A 17,213-nucleotide genomic window follows, 5' to 3' on the forward strand; every position below is an offset into this window, starting at 1 on the left:
AAATGTTGCTCAATCAGATTTCTCTTCATCATCATTTAAGCTGGCCAAACTGGCGGATTGGTTCAACACATTTGCTTTCTGGTTAAATATAACAAGATGACTGAATGTAATTTGGTGAAAAGGCCCATTCTGGGTAATGCCATTACACACACACACACACACTTTGTGTAGTGGGCTCCAATGAGATAGAGAGCGATAAGTGTGAATAAAGAAAATAAGAGAGAAAGAGAGAGAGCGAGGACTGGGACAGAGAAGCTCTTTAAGAAGCCTCCTTACACTTTCTCACTCTGAACTTTGAGAGGATGAATACTGGTATTGTATCTTGTCTGTCCGCTGACAGTGGGTGGACTTTTGCCTGGGGAGCTAACGTACTGACGTTATATAAAATAAACAGCTAATACATGGACATAATATAAACTAGGCTGCTGTTTCATTATTGCATGTATTATTGTTATTTAGACTAAATGCCCATTACATAAATATAGAACTGGTATGGACAGATTCAACTCTCTCCACTTAAACAATTCAACAAGGACAAATAATTCAGTAAAAAGAAAACAATGATGAACAGGACAAAATGAGTGAAGTGGTCGCACACAATGTGGCTTAGCATGAGAAGAAACTGAAGTAGTAATAGATACAGTAAGCGATGGAGAGTTGAAAAGATGGACAAATACACTGAAGGCCCTAACTATGAAAAACAATTACATAAAACTCTGGCACTAAGGAAGAAGGACAGATGAGCCTTGGCCATAAATGCTGGAAGAGTGAGAAGGAGCCAAAGCTGAAGGCATTTGTCAGCATTCCCTTGAGCTAATACAACACTGGAAAAAATCCTACAATTCTTGAAATATGGATTAACCAAATACGATGCAGAGAAAACTGTGAAATAGTCAGTGTGTAGTATCTGACACAGAAGTTAGAAATTACTGTAATTTATTTTGACATTTTAAATGATTTCATATTTTATTTCCTCGTGTTTAGATGTTTTGTGAAAAAGTTGGGAAATGATAAAAAAATTACTTCACATCAGCATGCAGCGCTTTCAAAATTATATATGGTAATTATCCACTTAGTTAATAATTTTTTTTAACAAGACAAAGAATTTACAGTTATGCTTGTAGATCTGTGACGCTGTACTGTTTTACATTAGGTAAATGCTAATGATGGAAACATTTTTAAACATAAACTCTGATCTTCATTAGTGTAAATTAGGACAAATTGGTATGCCTGTTTCCACACCAGTGACAGGAAGCTTCAGTATTAATCTAGTAGTATTAGCTAGCAGAATCAACAGTTAACAGTCCCATTGTATGTTACAGTAAGCAACATGGAGTAAAAAAATAAGAGTTCTAATAATTAATTGATGGTAAGCAGGTAATAATAAAGTACAAAATTTTTGGCAGATTGCTTTAATGTTTAGCTTGTGGAAACAATAAGAAATTGAGCAAGTGAGACTAATTGTCTTTAATACTATGACTCCCTGTTATAGTGTATTTGTATAATATTGTGTACTCAATTTTTTTTTTTTAATTGCTGGCTTTTATAAACTACATTGTTCACACTTGGGGAGGTAACTTAAAGAGGTGGTATTATGCTCATTTTCAGGTTCAAAATCCTATTTCGGGGTTGTACCAGAACAGGTTTACATGGTTTAATTTTCAAAAAAACACCATATTTTTTTTCATACTGCACATTGCTGCAGCTTCTCTTTTCACCCTGTGTGTTGAAGGCTTCGTTTTAGCATCTTCGTTAATACATCCTGTCTCTAAATGATCTGTGTTGGGAGTTGTACATGAGCAGTTCGGACTACTAGCCAATCAGAAGCAGAGAAGGGCAGGTCAGCGAAAGGCCAGTAATAGCCAATCAGAAGCAGAGAAAAGCTTCAATTCAGCTGTAGGCTACATGTTGCCGACCAGCTTGGAAATGTGGACGGGAGCAAGAGTTTCAGAGTGGTAACAAAAGTGTCTTTCATCCATAAAGTTTTAACTGAGCTCTGTCTCTACATCACAGTAACAACTTTATGTCCACTGACTGCCTGGAGGGTAGCTAGTGTTTGGAAGGGAGAGGAGAGGTGTGCTACAGCTCAGTGTTTTTCCAACTGTGTTCCTGAGGGCGTGTCAGACTAGTCGCTTGGTGAACATTATTACGTATATACTTGTGACATCACAAGGAAGGGAAGTAAAGGCTGGACTACAAACGAGCTGTTTTCAGGCAGTTCAGAGCAGGGTTTTCTGTAGGAGAGGGGAACTCCCTTTGGGCTGGACTTTGGCCCTTTTCACTTTGCAAACCTATAACATGCACAAAGAAGGTATATAACTCAATAAAGGAGAGGGAAAAAGCCAAAAAGCATAATACCACCTCTTTAAACCTGCATTCTTTCTAATGGCCAGCAGGAGGCGACTCCTCTGGTGGCAAAAAGAAGTCCGGTTCCATTACAAATAATAGTAAATTGACCTTACCTCTTACCAGATTTATTATCTCAGAAAACAGATTTTATGATCTCAATCATTAGTTTTAAGTCTTCTTCAGTACAACATGATGTGTATTTAGTAAATTATGGTCACATGGATGAGAATGTCAATAGTTTTACGAGTATTTGGCGATAAATTAGTTCTGTATTGCAATCTGATGATGGTGCTAAAAGTAAATAAAGACAGAAAAAAGAAAAATCTCCATAGTCCTTGGGATGCATTCTCTGGCATCCATGAATTTTGTGCCAATCCATACAGTGGATGTTGAGATATTTCACTGGATATGTGAAAACTTTGACCTGCAGGTGGTTCTAGATGAAAAGTCAGGTCATCACCACCATCATTAGAATTCATCCTCTGGGTACCATCTTTATTTGGAATCTATCTAATGATTGCTGGCAAATTTAAGGTCAATGTGAAAGACAGAGTGTGTGACACAATGACTCATATATGGCTCATATATATATATATATATATATATATATATCTGTATATCTATCTATCTCTCATTACTCACAACTTACAAGTATATTAAGATTATGTATTTGTGACTCGCAAAGGGGGACACTAGCCCCCCCTTGGCTAACTGCTTCACAGTCTCCTCAGGATGTTATCATTGGATCACACAGTGTAGAATCCACAGGTGGTTTCCATTGTTTTGTGGTTTTTGCGTCATCCCGGCCCCGTTAACCAGAGATTCATACAAATGGAGAAGAGGAACAGGCTAATAGAAACAGGATGAGGAGTCACAACACTGGTAGGAAATGAGGCCTGTAGAAACGTGGGTAGGGTTTCCCAAACTTTAAGTCTGGGTTTTATTTGTTTCCAGGGGACAGAGAGTCGAGATGAAAAGCAAGAAAGGCTATGAAAAAGAAAGGACAGGGTTGACAAATATGAACTAGGATGAAAGGAGGAAAAAGAAAGAAAATGAGAAAAGAAAATGAAAGCAAAACAAATAAATGGAAGAAGAAAGGTACTGTGGAGGAAAGAGATGACAAGAAATGAAAGGAGATGATGGTAGGACAGGTGGACTGGCTTACATGACAGCACAAAATGAACATCTGATGAAATGACACAGATGGTGGGATTGACAGAAAGAACAGAGAGAGAAAACAGGGAAGAGGGTATGAGACAAGGATGTGGGCAGAAGGAAGAAAGGAAGGAGGTGCTATTGGGACTTTGGTCTGCTCTGCTGTAATATTTATAGACTTGGATGTCTAAACAGGCGCTTAACCTCCATCTGAGATCCCAGATAATTTACACAAAAAGATTTGCGTCTGTGCTCCTACAACCTTAGATTGTTTTGAACACAACCTCAGTCTTCAAATGAATACAGTACTGCTGCATACTAAAGCATCAGCCATGAAAGGTTTAAAAAACAGACTCATGATTTACATAGTTTTGTGTAAATGATCCAAAAGCCAAACAGACGCCATTGAATATGACCTCATTTACAAGGAGAAGGTGTTGTTTTGAGTGGTGGACAGTCTGATGTAAAACACTCCAAAGCAGGAAATAATATTTTAACAGTAGAAAAACAATGATGGACATACTATATATGGCTTCTGATTGTCTGAAGCCATAAAAATGTTTCTATCATGAAAAGAGATGTTTTGATAGCAAACATATGCTATAAAAAATAAATCATCAAACAATGTGGTAAATCAATAAAGTACCCATGGTTTTCTCGCTTTCTAAGTAGCCACCAATTCTGCAGATCAGTCAGTCATGAAATTGAATGGGTTTCCCACTTTCTAAGCCATCAGGTCGGTGTTAAAAAGTTTTTAATTAAGGTTTCTGCCACCATAACATACCATCAAGTTTGCTGTTGTAAATGTTTGCATTTGTCAGCAAAATTTATTCTTATTAATGACTTATTACTGAGCCAAAGCATTAATACAGTATGTATACAACACTGACATAAATAAACCCAAAACTTACAACATATAAAGCTTGTAAAAATTATACCTCAATACACACAGTTACTAACTAACAAGGGTTGTCTTAAGTACTTCTTCTGCCAACTTTTCCTTAACAAGCGCAAAAAGAGACATGTATTTTCAAATAATGTAGATCAAATGTTTCCACAAAGCAACATCCAACATGCCCACTGAATGAATTGAATTCAGTGAATCCAACATGCCCACTGAACCACTGCTGTGCTGCGAGATAACAAGCTCTGCACTTCTCATAGCAGAACAGTTCTGTAATGAATTTGCATTTATCCTCTGTGTTCCCTGCTTGAAATGAAGCTTCCAGCTGTGAGCTAAGATACTAAAAACTGTGTTATCGTGTTTAGCTTGAAATGACTTACAGGTGGTGCTGGCTGCATGCTATTCAAAGAATCTTTTGTTTCATGTTTTGTGACAGTCAGCTTCTTACTTATATAACACGAGATATTAGTGCAATATCTTTGTGCGTCCTGTATGAATAAAGATTCTCAGCAACTTGTTCATCCAACAAAAGACAAGCTCAAAGGAGTACACATTGACTGGACCTACATAACTGACAGTAATCATTTGTTCTGTGGGTCATTTTGTGGGTCACAGAGCACAGCAGGCTGTGATACTGAATGCAGCTCTGTGAAAAACTAAATAAACTGATCAGTTAAAAATAGTTCCCTGGCTGGCCTTTATGCTTTGTGTCCAGGCATAATTTTCCTCAATTCTAGTTCAACTGTGTGTCTGTAGATTTTCATAAAGCCACGTGTGAAAGTCTTTGATGCTGTCTACACTGAATTTAACTCCAGAATTTATTTATTTGTTTTTAATTCAGCTGATAAAAGCTCTGAAGCAATTAAAGGGAATCTCAAGGAAATGGGACATTTATAATTTATAAAATATGTTTTTGCATTTCCAACTATTAAGCATGCTTTATGTTAAACCCTGTTCACGGCACAAAATAGTTTGCAGCACAATCAATATAACTAAATATTACAGTATGGAGGCAGAGTCGGCAGGAAACAATCCTGGAAACAGGTAAAAAAATCTATCCAAAATCCATATAAAAGTTGAATGTGAGAACAACAATCTGTGTTTTAGGGTGAGTTGCGTTTTGGAGGTATATAACAGTACTTGTGTGCGGCGTGCCTCTGGCTGAAGCACTGGTTTCCTGGCAACCTCATTGTGACAACAATACTCAAGGTCACTGCCCAGCTACTGTTGTTCGACCAGAGATAGTTACAATAATTTCAATAATTTGATAATTGATTAATTGATAATCCAAAAATCCAAACATTTGCTTCTCAAATATAAGGATTTGGTGCTTTTCTCTGTCTGTATCTTTGCAAATTTTATATCTTTGGGTTAAGTACTGTTGGTCTGACAATACTTTGCAGATTATACCTTGGGTGGTGGAAGATTTTTAAAGCAAAGATTCAAAGTTTTGGGAACTACTACTAGTGTTGGATGATAAGATTGATACCACTCTCATTTCTGTAGCCTACATTAAAAATACTACAACAGCCAGCAGCCTGTTAGCTTAGCTTAGCACAAAGCTAGCCTAGAGGTTTGTGGAAGTAACACTAATAACAATAATATCTGGCCCGTGGTCCAATTGCTTTGATATCAGAAAAAATAAATAAATTGATAGCAGCTAGTGCGGAAATAGATCTCAGTCATGATAGCAACAGTTACTCACACAATCACTTCCTCTTGAGTGATTGTGCCTCCAAAATAAAAGCGCGAGAACGTTTTTTGCAGCAATGCTTCATGTTGAGTTTATTGAGAGCTTTTACTTTGAAGAGTTCTGAAGGGCATTCAAAATTCCAAACAGACTTCCAATCTTCTGCTAAGCTAAGATAACCAGCATATGCATCTCCTTATGTAACTCACTGCTCAACTGATGGATTCATGAATAATGAAAAGAGTCCTCGAATGCAGCTCTCTCTCACTAAAGAAAATGTTTGTACATAGAACCTATTAGGAGACCTACTGCTGTATTTAATTGTAATACTTGTGAAAACCTGACATTTTCTGATATAATGAGGATAAAGGTGATTAATAACACACAGTCACTGACCCCAAAGGTTAGAAGAACATTACATAGATTCCTGGACTGACTGCGGAAAGTGAGCGCTCTTTCCTCTTCGTCAACAAATACAGCTACACTGACTTCACGCAGGTCACTGAACCTGTAACTCCTCTGTTGAAGGTTTTCGTTGAACAGCAGCTGCAGGCTGTGCAGAATATGTCACTGTGTAAATGGTAAGCAGGAGTTTTCTAAGAAGAGATAACAGCATAATAGCAAATCTTCCCTGAATTGTTTGCAGATAAAATGTGGAATTTGGCACAATCACACAGAAACAATGTATCTGGTGCTAGGACCAAGACAAACCAGATAAAATGTCATTAAAATTACAAAAAGTATTGTACTGCAATATACAGTTTGTTTTTGAAAGTGCGCATAATATTAAAACACCCTGACTCTGTGTTTTTCTTGTTATTCTTGTTATTTAATCCAGATTTCATCCAGTTCTGAGCAGCACACCATGCACTCTAGTTTTTCATGGCTGATTATTTTGGGACATAAACCCACTTTGTACTGAAAGAAGAGTATTTGCCATTTCTTTCGTTTGAATGTCACTGTGTCGCAGAAAACCTCTTAACACCAATCTCTGTATTTTTCATTTCTGTGCTTGAATGGGGCCCTTCAATTTCATGCAGCTGTCCCTCTCTGTGCGTGTCAAGCACACTGTAACAGGCGCTACAAAACAATATTACGTGATTTTACACCAAACAAAACAGGCCTCGCCGAGTGCAAGGAATTCACTTTACTTGGAGTTATCATTTGAGATAGAAATAAAAATAAAATCCAAAGACTTACCCATAAATCCCAGTTTAATTTGCAATTATCAAGAAAATACCGCATGTCTTACCATGGAGTGACCCACGATGAATACAGGCAGGTTGGGGTGACGGGATTTCATCAGGTCAATGTGCTGCAGGGAGTCTCTGATGTAAATCTGGAAGTCTTTGATGTTCATCCTGTCTCCTTCACTTTGACCATGGCCAACTGAGGAGGGAAAGAGCAAAGAAGACCTGTGTGAGGAAACTGGTACTGCTACGATATTTCAGGGGTAGGGCTGCCCTTGAAGATTTTCCTAGTCAAATACCAGTCGAATTCTTCTTAGCAGGCTATTAAACATAACGCTTGAACAGCTGAAGCTGAGAGACAGAGAAAAACAACACAAAGACTAAACAGAAAAGCAGACACATAACAGCACACCAATGAATACCATACTTAGAATTGCAAAGACAGATATTTTAAGGCATTTTTATGTCATTCCTTCTCCTTCATATTTTAAGGATTGACTGAAACTATAAACTAGCAATATAAGAAAAGGAAGAGACACTATCTCTGGACAGCTTTCCTAAAGAGTTCATACACTCCAGATGGATTTAAAACAATTTTTAGCTTATCATTATTTCCAATATTTTGTTGTATCACACAAAACACTGTTATGTTATGGTCCCAGTGAACGGGGAATACAGTACCGAGGTGATTTACAGAGTTTTTTGATGGACAGATAGCTTAACTTTTTGCTAAACCGCTAACTGCTGCTAACTGTATCTGTCTGAATCTGTAGTTAGTTAGCTCGGTTAGCCGTGCAAGTAGCTGAGTCAGCTAGCTCAGCCCTGGGGTGCCAAGAGCCAAACCCAGCAAGAAAGCCACCTTGGCACTGTATTCTTTATCGTCAAACTGGCCTCTGTCGTTCCTGGAGGCTGTGTTTGGTCCCATTCCAGCTTCCGTGTTCACACAGAGTGTGCATGGCCCGGTGGGGGGCATAACACAGATTCAGCACTATTTGCTAGTGTAAGCGAAGTCCTTCCCTATCTTTGTGTTTTTACAGGAAACACGTTTTCATGGGAAAATCAAATAAAAAAAAATGTACATTAAAATCTTTACAATGTTATGAGAAAATCAATCAGTTATTTATTGTTTGAATAAATCAATACAATTTATATTCGATTAAAAAAGTAAACCGTGTTATGGAAACATGTTTTTTTTCAGGCCAGTAAAAATAAGCAAAGGGGCCAGTGAAACTCTGCTTTACTGTCGCGAAGGGCCAGTAGGGGAAAAAGTGTTACGTTGGACACTGCAAAGTCAATTGCAGCTCGACTGGACTTAGCTGTAGCATGGAAGGGGGGGGCTGCACAACAGAGTCTGGGGACTAATGTAGCAGAGTCAGCAGAAAGCAACTCAACAATGACAGGTCAAGGAAGCTGCTCAACAGGGCCAGTGGATTGCTGATGTTTAGGAACAGGGGAATGCTGCAGTTCTGACCCAGAGATCTGCTGCAGCACAGGAGCCAAAGTCAATTGCAGCTTAGCAAGGACAAGATGGGGAAGCTGCTCAGCAAGGTCACAGAGTTGCATGTGGCTTGGCAGCAGGAACTGGAGTCAGACGAACCGTTGAGTGCATATGAGGTGCATGAGTCAGCTAGGCCGCTGACTGGACACAGGGAGTAGGAGTCAGCCGGGCCACTGAATAGACACACAAACAGGAGTTGGCTGAACTGCAGATTGGAAACCAGTCAGGACAACATAGTCTCTGAATTGCTGGGCAGCTCCGTCTCTGTGACGTTGTGCAACTCTGTCTATGCGATGCTTGGGAGCTCCGTCCATAGAGACGGGCAGCTTTGTCTCTACAAAGCTGTTTAACGTAAATGTCCAAAATCCATTGACAAAAGAAAGAACAATCATCCAAAATGACCGGCAGGTGAAGAATATGAATATAAAATCATAGACAACAAACAAACAGGCATGGGTTCTGGCAGACGTACAGGACACGAACGACACAAGACATGAACGAAAATGATCTGGCAAAGAGTTAAAGGAAATGAAGACTATAAATACCAACACACACACACACACACACACACAAGCTGGTGGGGTGAACGAACAGATGAAACACATTAGGAATCATGCCAGACAACAAACAAAGCACGACAAGGACACCAGACACACAATTACCAAAATAAAATAGGAAATGGGCAAGACTCAAACTAAACACTGAGGCAGTAAAATTGATTGAAAAGTGAATTAAGGAGAAAAACACAATGTACAAAGATCCTACAGGATAATTTCCCCCAGAAAACAACTAGATTTTATTAAACTAGTAAGCCAAATAAAAGAGATGGGAAGAGTTCTTAGCTGGACTGTTTTGTTTGGATTTGTCATGTGTTTCTTATTATGTCTGAGTTACTTTTACACATTTACTCATAAGACAATAGGCAATTAATCTTCTGATACCTTGGCAACTAAATTTAACTATTTATCAATGATAGTGTCTGATAAGAGCTAGGATAAATACCAATGCATGATGCACTATTGCAGCACAATGCAATGTCTGCTGGACGTTAACTAGCCTAAATGATTTGTTGCAACAAAGGCAAGGTGTCCCTAATTTAGGGTTAAACTAGACATAACAAGAGGCACGTCCCCCCCAGTCTTCCCACTGCCAAGTAAGGCCAATTCAAAAGAATGCGTCAAAATGACAAAGTAGCAGTTTTATTTATCTTCAGAAATGAGCCATGTGTCACAGTCAGCGGCTCTGGGATTTTTCTGTGTTTTCCCTTGTTCCTCCTCGTCTGGTGTATAAGTGGAAGTGCGTGGCTTCATTCCAGGCACCTGGCGGAGCAGCACAGCTGATGACAATCACGTCTTCATCCACGTGGTTAAATACTCCTGGATTTCTACTGCTTGTCGCCAGATTGTTGCAAACCCTATGTGGTACAGTGCTCTCGGTCTCTTATACTCCAGTGTCTACATACTAGTAGAAGCTATACTTCCCGTGACTTGTTCTAATGTGTTTTTTCCTGTGTACCAGCATTCTTGCGTACACCCCAGATATCGCCATGCTGTCTTCTTCATCACCACTATCACTAGCTGAATCTCGCAAACAACCTGCCTGCCTGCCACCTACCCCCTGCCTTAACAACCAGTTCATCAACTTCACCTTTTGCAATAAGTCTGTTACTTTTACTACCACCTGTTGTGATCTGTGTCCGCTCTTGGGTCTGCCTACAACCGTCAGTAACACCACGCCCAATAAACAGAAGATCTCTAAACAGCCCTGAACTTTATTAACATAAAAACACAAATGTAAAGATGCAAAACTCTCACCTAGGATCCTACACAATAAAACAGGAGAAAAAACATTCCAAAACTAAAAGGGCTTCTCACTCTTACTTTACCTGTTACTGGGTGCTCAGTATTTACAGATTCCTACTTACAAAGATCAATCTATTTACAATGAGCCATCACTAAGGTCACTGAATCCGCATCACTGAGCCATACAAACAGCAGTTTCTCTACTTTCCCAAAACAAAACACAGAGCAAGAGGCTGACACACAGTTGGAAGTGGCAGAGTGAAGAGACATATTGTTGTCAGCTGGGGGTTAAAAGGTGTGCTGTTATCCATTGGACCAATCCCAATGGCAGCAATCAACTCGAATGGTCCAATCCCAGGTGCTCACTTGTTTACCATTATACACACACACACACACACACACACACACACACACACACACACACACACACGCATGTTTAGTTTGTACTGGCGACCTGTCCAGGGTGTACCCCGCCTTGCGCCCGATGTCAGCTGGGATTGACTCCAGCCCCCCGCGACCCTGTACGCAGGATAAGCGGTTGACGATGGATGGATGGATGTTTAGTTTGTGGTTAACTCGGTTACCCTGCAGGATAAGCGGTTGACGATGGATGGATGGATGTTTAGTTTGTGGTTAACTCGAGGTTACCCTGCACGTGGACTACACGCCCCATCTGTTCTCAGTGTTAATATGATAAAAATATGTTTAGATTTCATTCTGATTTGTTCCTTCAGCTGAAATGAAGTTATTTACTTCATTTACGGACAGTTTCTTAGATGTAGCCCATCTGTAATAATTGAATTCAGTGTCTTCATATATTTAGATTGTCTGTTTTACGTGTACAAAAAATACGGAGCCAGGGTGAGGGTTAATATCCGATTTTACAAGAACAAAAATTGGAAAATTAAAGTCACAAAAAATCAACAATCACTGGTGTTTTCTTCTGAATACGCCCAATCCACAGCAAACTCTCTAAGGTGCATGATAGTTATTGTGGGCTAAACTCACAGGTATTTCCTCAAATCCTAAATCCGATTGCTTATCTAGTCTAAAATAACTGCATGCATAATAGGCTACACGGCAGACTTGTGTGATGTTGCAGCCTTGCAAAGTTAAGTTTTTCTCATAAATGTGTGACTATAATTTCAGAGAATATTAAAGTTGTTTACTTGTAGATTTATCTAGAAAAATAAATTTTGTCTTGGATTATTACCTCCTTTTTTCCCCCCCATTAGGCTACAGTTGTACCTTTTTACATCTTAACCATATTACACATAAAAGAAGCCCATAAAAGCCCATAAAACACATAATACAGATTTGAACTACAACAAGAACATTGTGAAGATAATTTTTTACTCAATCCAATGCCAACAAAACTCCCTGGCTTTGTCGGCCGCCGCGATATTTATTTTAGATAGATTTAGCCGTTAACTTGTCTTTACATTCATAATTTCCTGACACTATCAACGTGCATTCTTCTGGAGAAATACGGAGCATGCGCCGTAGCGAAAAAAACTCTGCCTGCACGGCCGAACACAACCCTTTTATGCGAAAGCGCACCAACTCCAAGTAAGTTAACACCGACTCAACTAACCAACATCTTATCCACTGTCGTAGTACCGTTTAACTCCGGTGTAGGCAGTCAGAGTTTGTTAAACCTGAGTTTGCCTGATAACCCTGAGTAGGTTGAACTCCCTTCGTAGTACAGGCCACCGGGCAGTTCAATGTGCTTGACAGGGTACAAAAACAAACAAAACGTATATACATATCAAAAGGTAAAATATTTACAAAAAGTTTTAAAAAGTGCAAAAGTATAGGCAATCAGTAGGCTAGAGATTAAAGTAAAATAAAATGACTCTGCCAGTAGGCTAGTCCCAGATGTGCCACGGGTTCTCTTGTGTTTGTATGGTACAAGCTTATCAGAGATATATTTAACTGGTAGTAAGTGTAAGGATTTTAGAACTGGTGTAATGTGGTTGTATTTCCTAGTTTTCCTCAGGACCCTGGCAGTGGCGTTCTGGATGTTGGAGTTGCTTAAGAACCTTGTTTGAAAGCTCTGTGAATACACCATTGCAGGAATTCAATCTACAGGAAATAAATGTGTTTGAACGCTTTCTCTAGGTCTTTCTTGGACAGTACTCCTTCTGAGTACTAGCAATGTCTTTTAGATGGTAGTAAGCAGACGAAGTGACGGATTTGATATGACAATTGAAAGTTAAATCTGAGTCCAGATAACGCCATGGTTTCTGGCTTGACTCTTAGTAATGAGAGACAGGGAGTTAAGGTTAGAGCCAATATTTTGTCTTTCTTTCTGTGATCCAAACGTATTTATCTCAGTCTTGTCTGTATTTAGTTGGAGAAATTTGCGTCCATTTCTCAGCACCATCATCTAAAGGGATGACCATTACTGATGTTCTGTAATGTTTGGAATTTGAATTTGTCCATTTAGGCACTGTCCAAATATTAATGACAGTGCAGAATTACCACCAACAGGGCAGTGTTGTTGAATGCACCTGAACCATGTCTAATGGTAGCAAGGTGTTTTTAAAATGTAATCATTATTTGCATCTACATTTATTGATAACATTTATAAAATTTATATAATCTAAAACTTAAGTTCATTCTGTCTCACCACTTCAGCTAAAACTGTAGTGATGTAGTATCAGATCATCCAAACCAATAAAGGGGTGTCTTGTTCCGGTGAAAGACTTCTGCAAAGGTCCATGTTACCTGTGTCTTCAGAGATCAATTCAATTCAAATCAGCTTTATTGGCATGAATGTATAACAACAGATCCTTATTCACTCCTCAACAGCCTTCATGATGGCAGACCGGTTCGATTTCCGGGTCAAGTGAGGATAAAAGAGTGAGGAACTTAGAATGTATCCCTGGATGAGGGCGAGAGTTGGCCTGCTTGATTATAGCAAAAATCATAATCACGATTATTATGGTCAATATTAAGATCACAATTATTTTACATAATTACTCACTGACTTAAACATAATGCATTTATTTAAAAAATGCAATGGATTCCCTTGAAATTTCATTCAAATGAAAACAAAAACTAAATGTCTTAATAATAATATAAAAATGTATATAATATATGATGTGTATTATAATGTCGTTTTAATTTTGCATTTAAAACGTGAGAAAGGCCTGTTAAAATGCCACTATCACGCTTTTTGGCAGCTCCAAGCACCGGTACCATAACAGCACAAATAGACGAGCATTAAAATCCTTGCAGCAGCTAGCATGACAATGACGATGGCTCACTTGACTGCAGCGATCTGCACTAAACATACCACAGCTTGGCTGAGAGTTTAGGGTGGTATAATACACCACTGTAAAGAAAAGGGGTGCGCTGGATTTAACTTAAGTTATCCTTTATTGATCCCTGTCAGGAAATTTTTTTAATTTAACCCATCCTAAGATGGGTGATTTATAACACAAAACAAAATGAGAATATCATTGCGAAACAGAATGCAGCAAAATAATCATTTTCTCAGTTAGTCTATCCAAAGCCAAAAGTGAACCAAAAAAATCTTTGCCCAGCCCTAGGAAAGCCCTAGGAAAGAGGAAGAAGAACAGGATAACAAGGAAGAAGAAGAAAAAGAAACGAAATAAACAAAAAAGTGAGGAAGTGAAAAGAAGACACCAGTTGTGGAGAGAAAAGACAAAGACATGAGGGAAGAACGAGTGAGAGGATGAGAGACAAAGACAAGAAGACAGAAGAGAAAGAAATGTGACTGGTAGATGAGAGGAGAGTGTATGCATTCATATTTTGTGTGTGTGTGTGTTCTCCTCATGCTTTCTGCAGCAGCGGCTTAGAGGTGAGGCATGTTGCCATAGCAACCATTGAACCAATAACACCACTGAGCTCCTAAACATTCACAATGTACAGCTCACACCTTCTGCTCTCACTCTATAATCTTAAGTGTGTGTGTGTGTGTGTGTGTGTGTGTGTGTGTGTGTGTGTGTGTGTGTGTATTTCTAAATACTGTATATGTGTGCACTGCAGTATACATAAGGATGTCTTCACAGTATATATTTTTCTCTGCTTTAATACTGAAGCAATCATCACAGCATGAAAATCCATGTCCAATAACATCAGCAGTGAGTGATGGAGCACTCCAAAATACAAAGATCGATGCACACTATATCCCCTACCGCGCTGGATCAATCACCTCAGACTCCACTGAATACACATCTTTTGGTATAACACTCGATTAAACACACACACACAGAGTCAGATATTCACATGCGAGCACACCATTCAGACAACTGACACAAAAAGACACAAACACTGTGGAACACAGATCCAGTGCTGTATTACTGGACGAATCATCAAAAAAGTCCTCACATATGGATGCTTGGTCAAGACACCTTGGCGTCACTTTTAACACACTGGGCACCCCTTAAGGGTAATGTTCCAGTGCTACAAGCATAATATGTCAGGTCAATGTTAGGTGACGTAGTGTAAAGAGCTAAAAAGTCCGCATAGAGATGCGGTTGAGCTGGATTGGTGGGTCAAACAAACACGTACTTTCACCCAGGAAACAGGTTTTTAACTCAAGTTATGCTTTGTAAGCTACATCACGTATGTGATTAATGTAACTAACTAAAGTTACGTTACTTGACTTATGTACAAACATACTTATTTTAACCCAAACCATGATCTCTTCCTAAACCTAATCAAGTAGTTGTGGTGCCTAAACCTAACCAAACCGGATGTAGCACATGTATTTTGGTTAACTTGAAATAGCACTAACGGGGTAGCCAGTGACACCAAGGGGTCTTGACCAAATGTCCATTTGTGACGAGTTGGGATTGACATGTTCTCCTGATATGAATATTTTTTTCAGATGTTCTTGGTAGTAAGTTAGTTGGATTTCAGAGTTGATTATAATACAAAGCCAGCACCAAATAAGAAGACCTATCAATGTTGTACTTCTGAAAACCCAGCTGACTCATCTTATTTACCGTAGGAATAAGATTTACATATAAGTGGGCCGAAGGAGGCAACTGATTTTACTGGCGAGAAAATCAGAGTAACAGTCATCATATTGTCTCATAGATGCATTAAGGTGTTACCATGGGTCAGGTAGTGATGATAACTCATATGGTAACAGAATTTAGGCAGCAACTAATGATTATTTTCATTATTGACATCTCTTTATTATTATTTTTTGATTAACTAATAATTTAAATTTTCTTAATCTTTAAATATTTAAAACAATTGTATGTATTAATGTATTTCTGAACAACTTTACCTCCTGCTGTGGGCACCCATAAGTGGAGGTTGATGAACAGATAATTGTTAAAGGAGCATTATGTAGTTTTCAGCAGACAGTAGTGGTGCGTTTTTAAGATTGTAACCAGGTGTGTGCTCGTATACCTGCTCGCTTGAACTCATGAGCGAGCATAATCCAAAACACAACCGCTTTCATACAGAGATCCTGCAATAAAAGCAGAAACACCAGCATGGAGTCACTTAGACATATTCAGATTCTGTTACTTCAACCTTCTAAGCTCAGAAGCAGATCAACACCAGCTCCGTACCTTTCATTCAGCGCAGCGAGACACAGGCATATTGGCACAGTACTCCCGAAAAAAAGGCAAAGTAAGAGCGGCTATAGACAGGCAGGGAGACTGCTTCACACAACATGGTGGAAACTCAGTTAAACTCCCACTGCAACGTTACAGTAATGTTTTTATCAGCTTGAGGTTGAACTAATCCATGCTCGTTACATGATAACGTTACATTTACTGCATTTAGCCGATGTGCTACATCGTTGTTAGCTCGCCTGCTGCTTTCAGTAACTATCTTTACTATTTGTGTATCTTTCATCGGAGGCTCAGAAATGTCAGCACGGCTAAACGTGTTGGATGAAAAGGAAACGGTTAGTGAGCTGGATTGAATATTATAATGAGATTGTGTCACACTAACAGTTAGACTGTAACTTTACTGTAGATTTAGTGGATGGCTCTTCCTCTGTGTTGCTGTCGCTTTTTTGTTGCAGTACTGTATATTATGTGGGTCATGTTAGTTACAGCGACCGATCTAAATTGAACGTTACGAAGCAAACAGCGGCAGGTCCGAGCTAATGTAGCGTTAGCTGGCTACCCTGCCTGCATTACCACAGGCTAGTAAACAAATCGCTCCACATTTGCTTTTTACCGTTACATAATTTTTGCAGGCTAAATCAACAATTGGACATAATACCAGTGGTACACAGGATAGTTATATAGGTCGCTTTAGTTGGTGAACTAATGTGGAAAGCGATAATGTTACAACTTTGCACTGGATAATGTTAGTTACTGCTCCGCGTTAGCCGGCAAGCTAACGTGACTTTCTCTGTATTTCTCCAGCTTCTTTAATGTTCACTGTGTTTTTACTCGACATCATCTGAATCTGTTTGGTCTGATGGTAAGGTGACCTGATTTCTGAAACGAAAATCGGGGACATTTCTGGTTTGGTGGTCAGTATGTTATTATGAAATAAAAAAGGGGGACGATTTCGGTTTTTATAATCTGTCAAATATAACTCTTCTGAATGAAATCAAGTCATTTTGAGGCAGAAACTACCTTTCAGTCAATCAGTAGAGGCTGCAATTAATTTCTGGCAA

At 39.0% G+C, this 17,213-nt stretch overlaps 1 protein-coding gene across 2 annotated transcripts in view; it reads right to left on the reverse strand.

Moving 5' to 3' along the window:
* Positions 1-17,213, reverse strand: part of mgll (monoglyceride lipase) — a 55,881-nt gene that overhangs the window by 13,349 nt on the left and 25,319 nt on the right. For both annotated transcript variants that reach the window (XM_046055783.1, XM_046055782.1), the window contains one exon: positions 7,351-7,487. In XM_046055783.1, the coding sequence (XP_045911739.1) occupies positions 7,351-7,487 (137 nt within the window). The remainder of the gene's footprint in view (positions 1-7,350; positions 7,488-17,213) is intronic.

This window comes from Micropterus dolomieu, linkage group LG08 (assembly GCF_021292245.1).
Source record: "Micropterus dolomieu isolate WLL.071019.BEF.003 ecotype Adirondacks linkage group LG08, ASM2129224v1, whole genome shotgun sequence".
Classification (NCBI taxonomy): Eukaryota; Metazoa; Chordata; class Actinopteri; order Centrarchiformes; family Centrarchidae; genus Micropterus; species Micropterus dolomieu.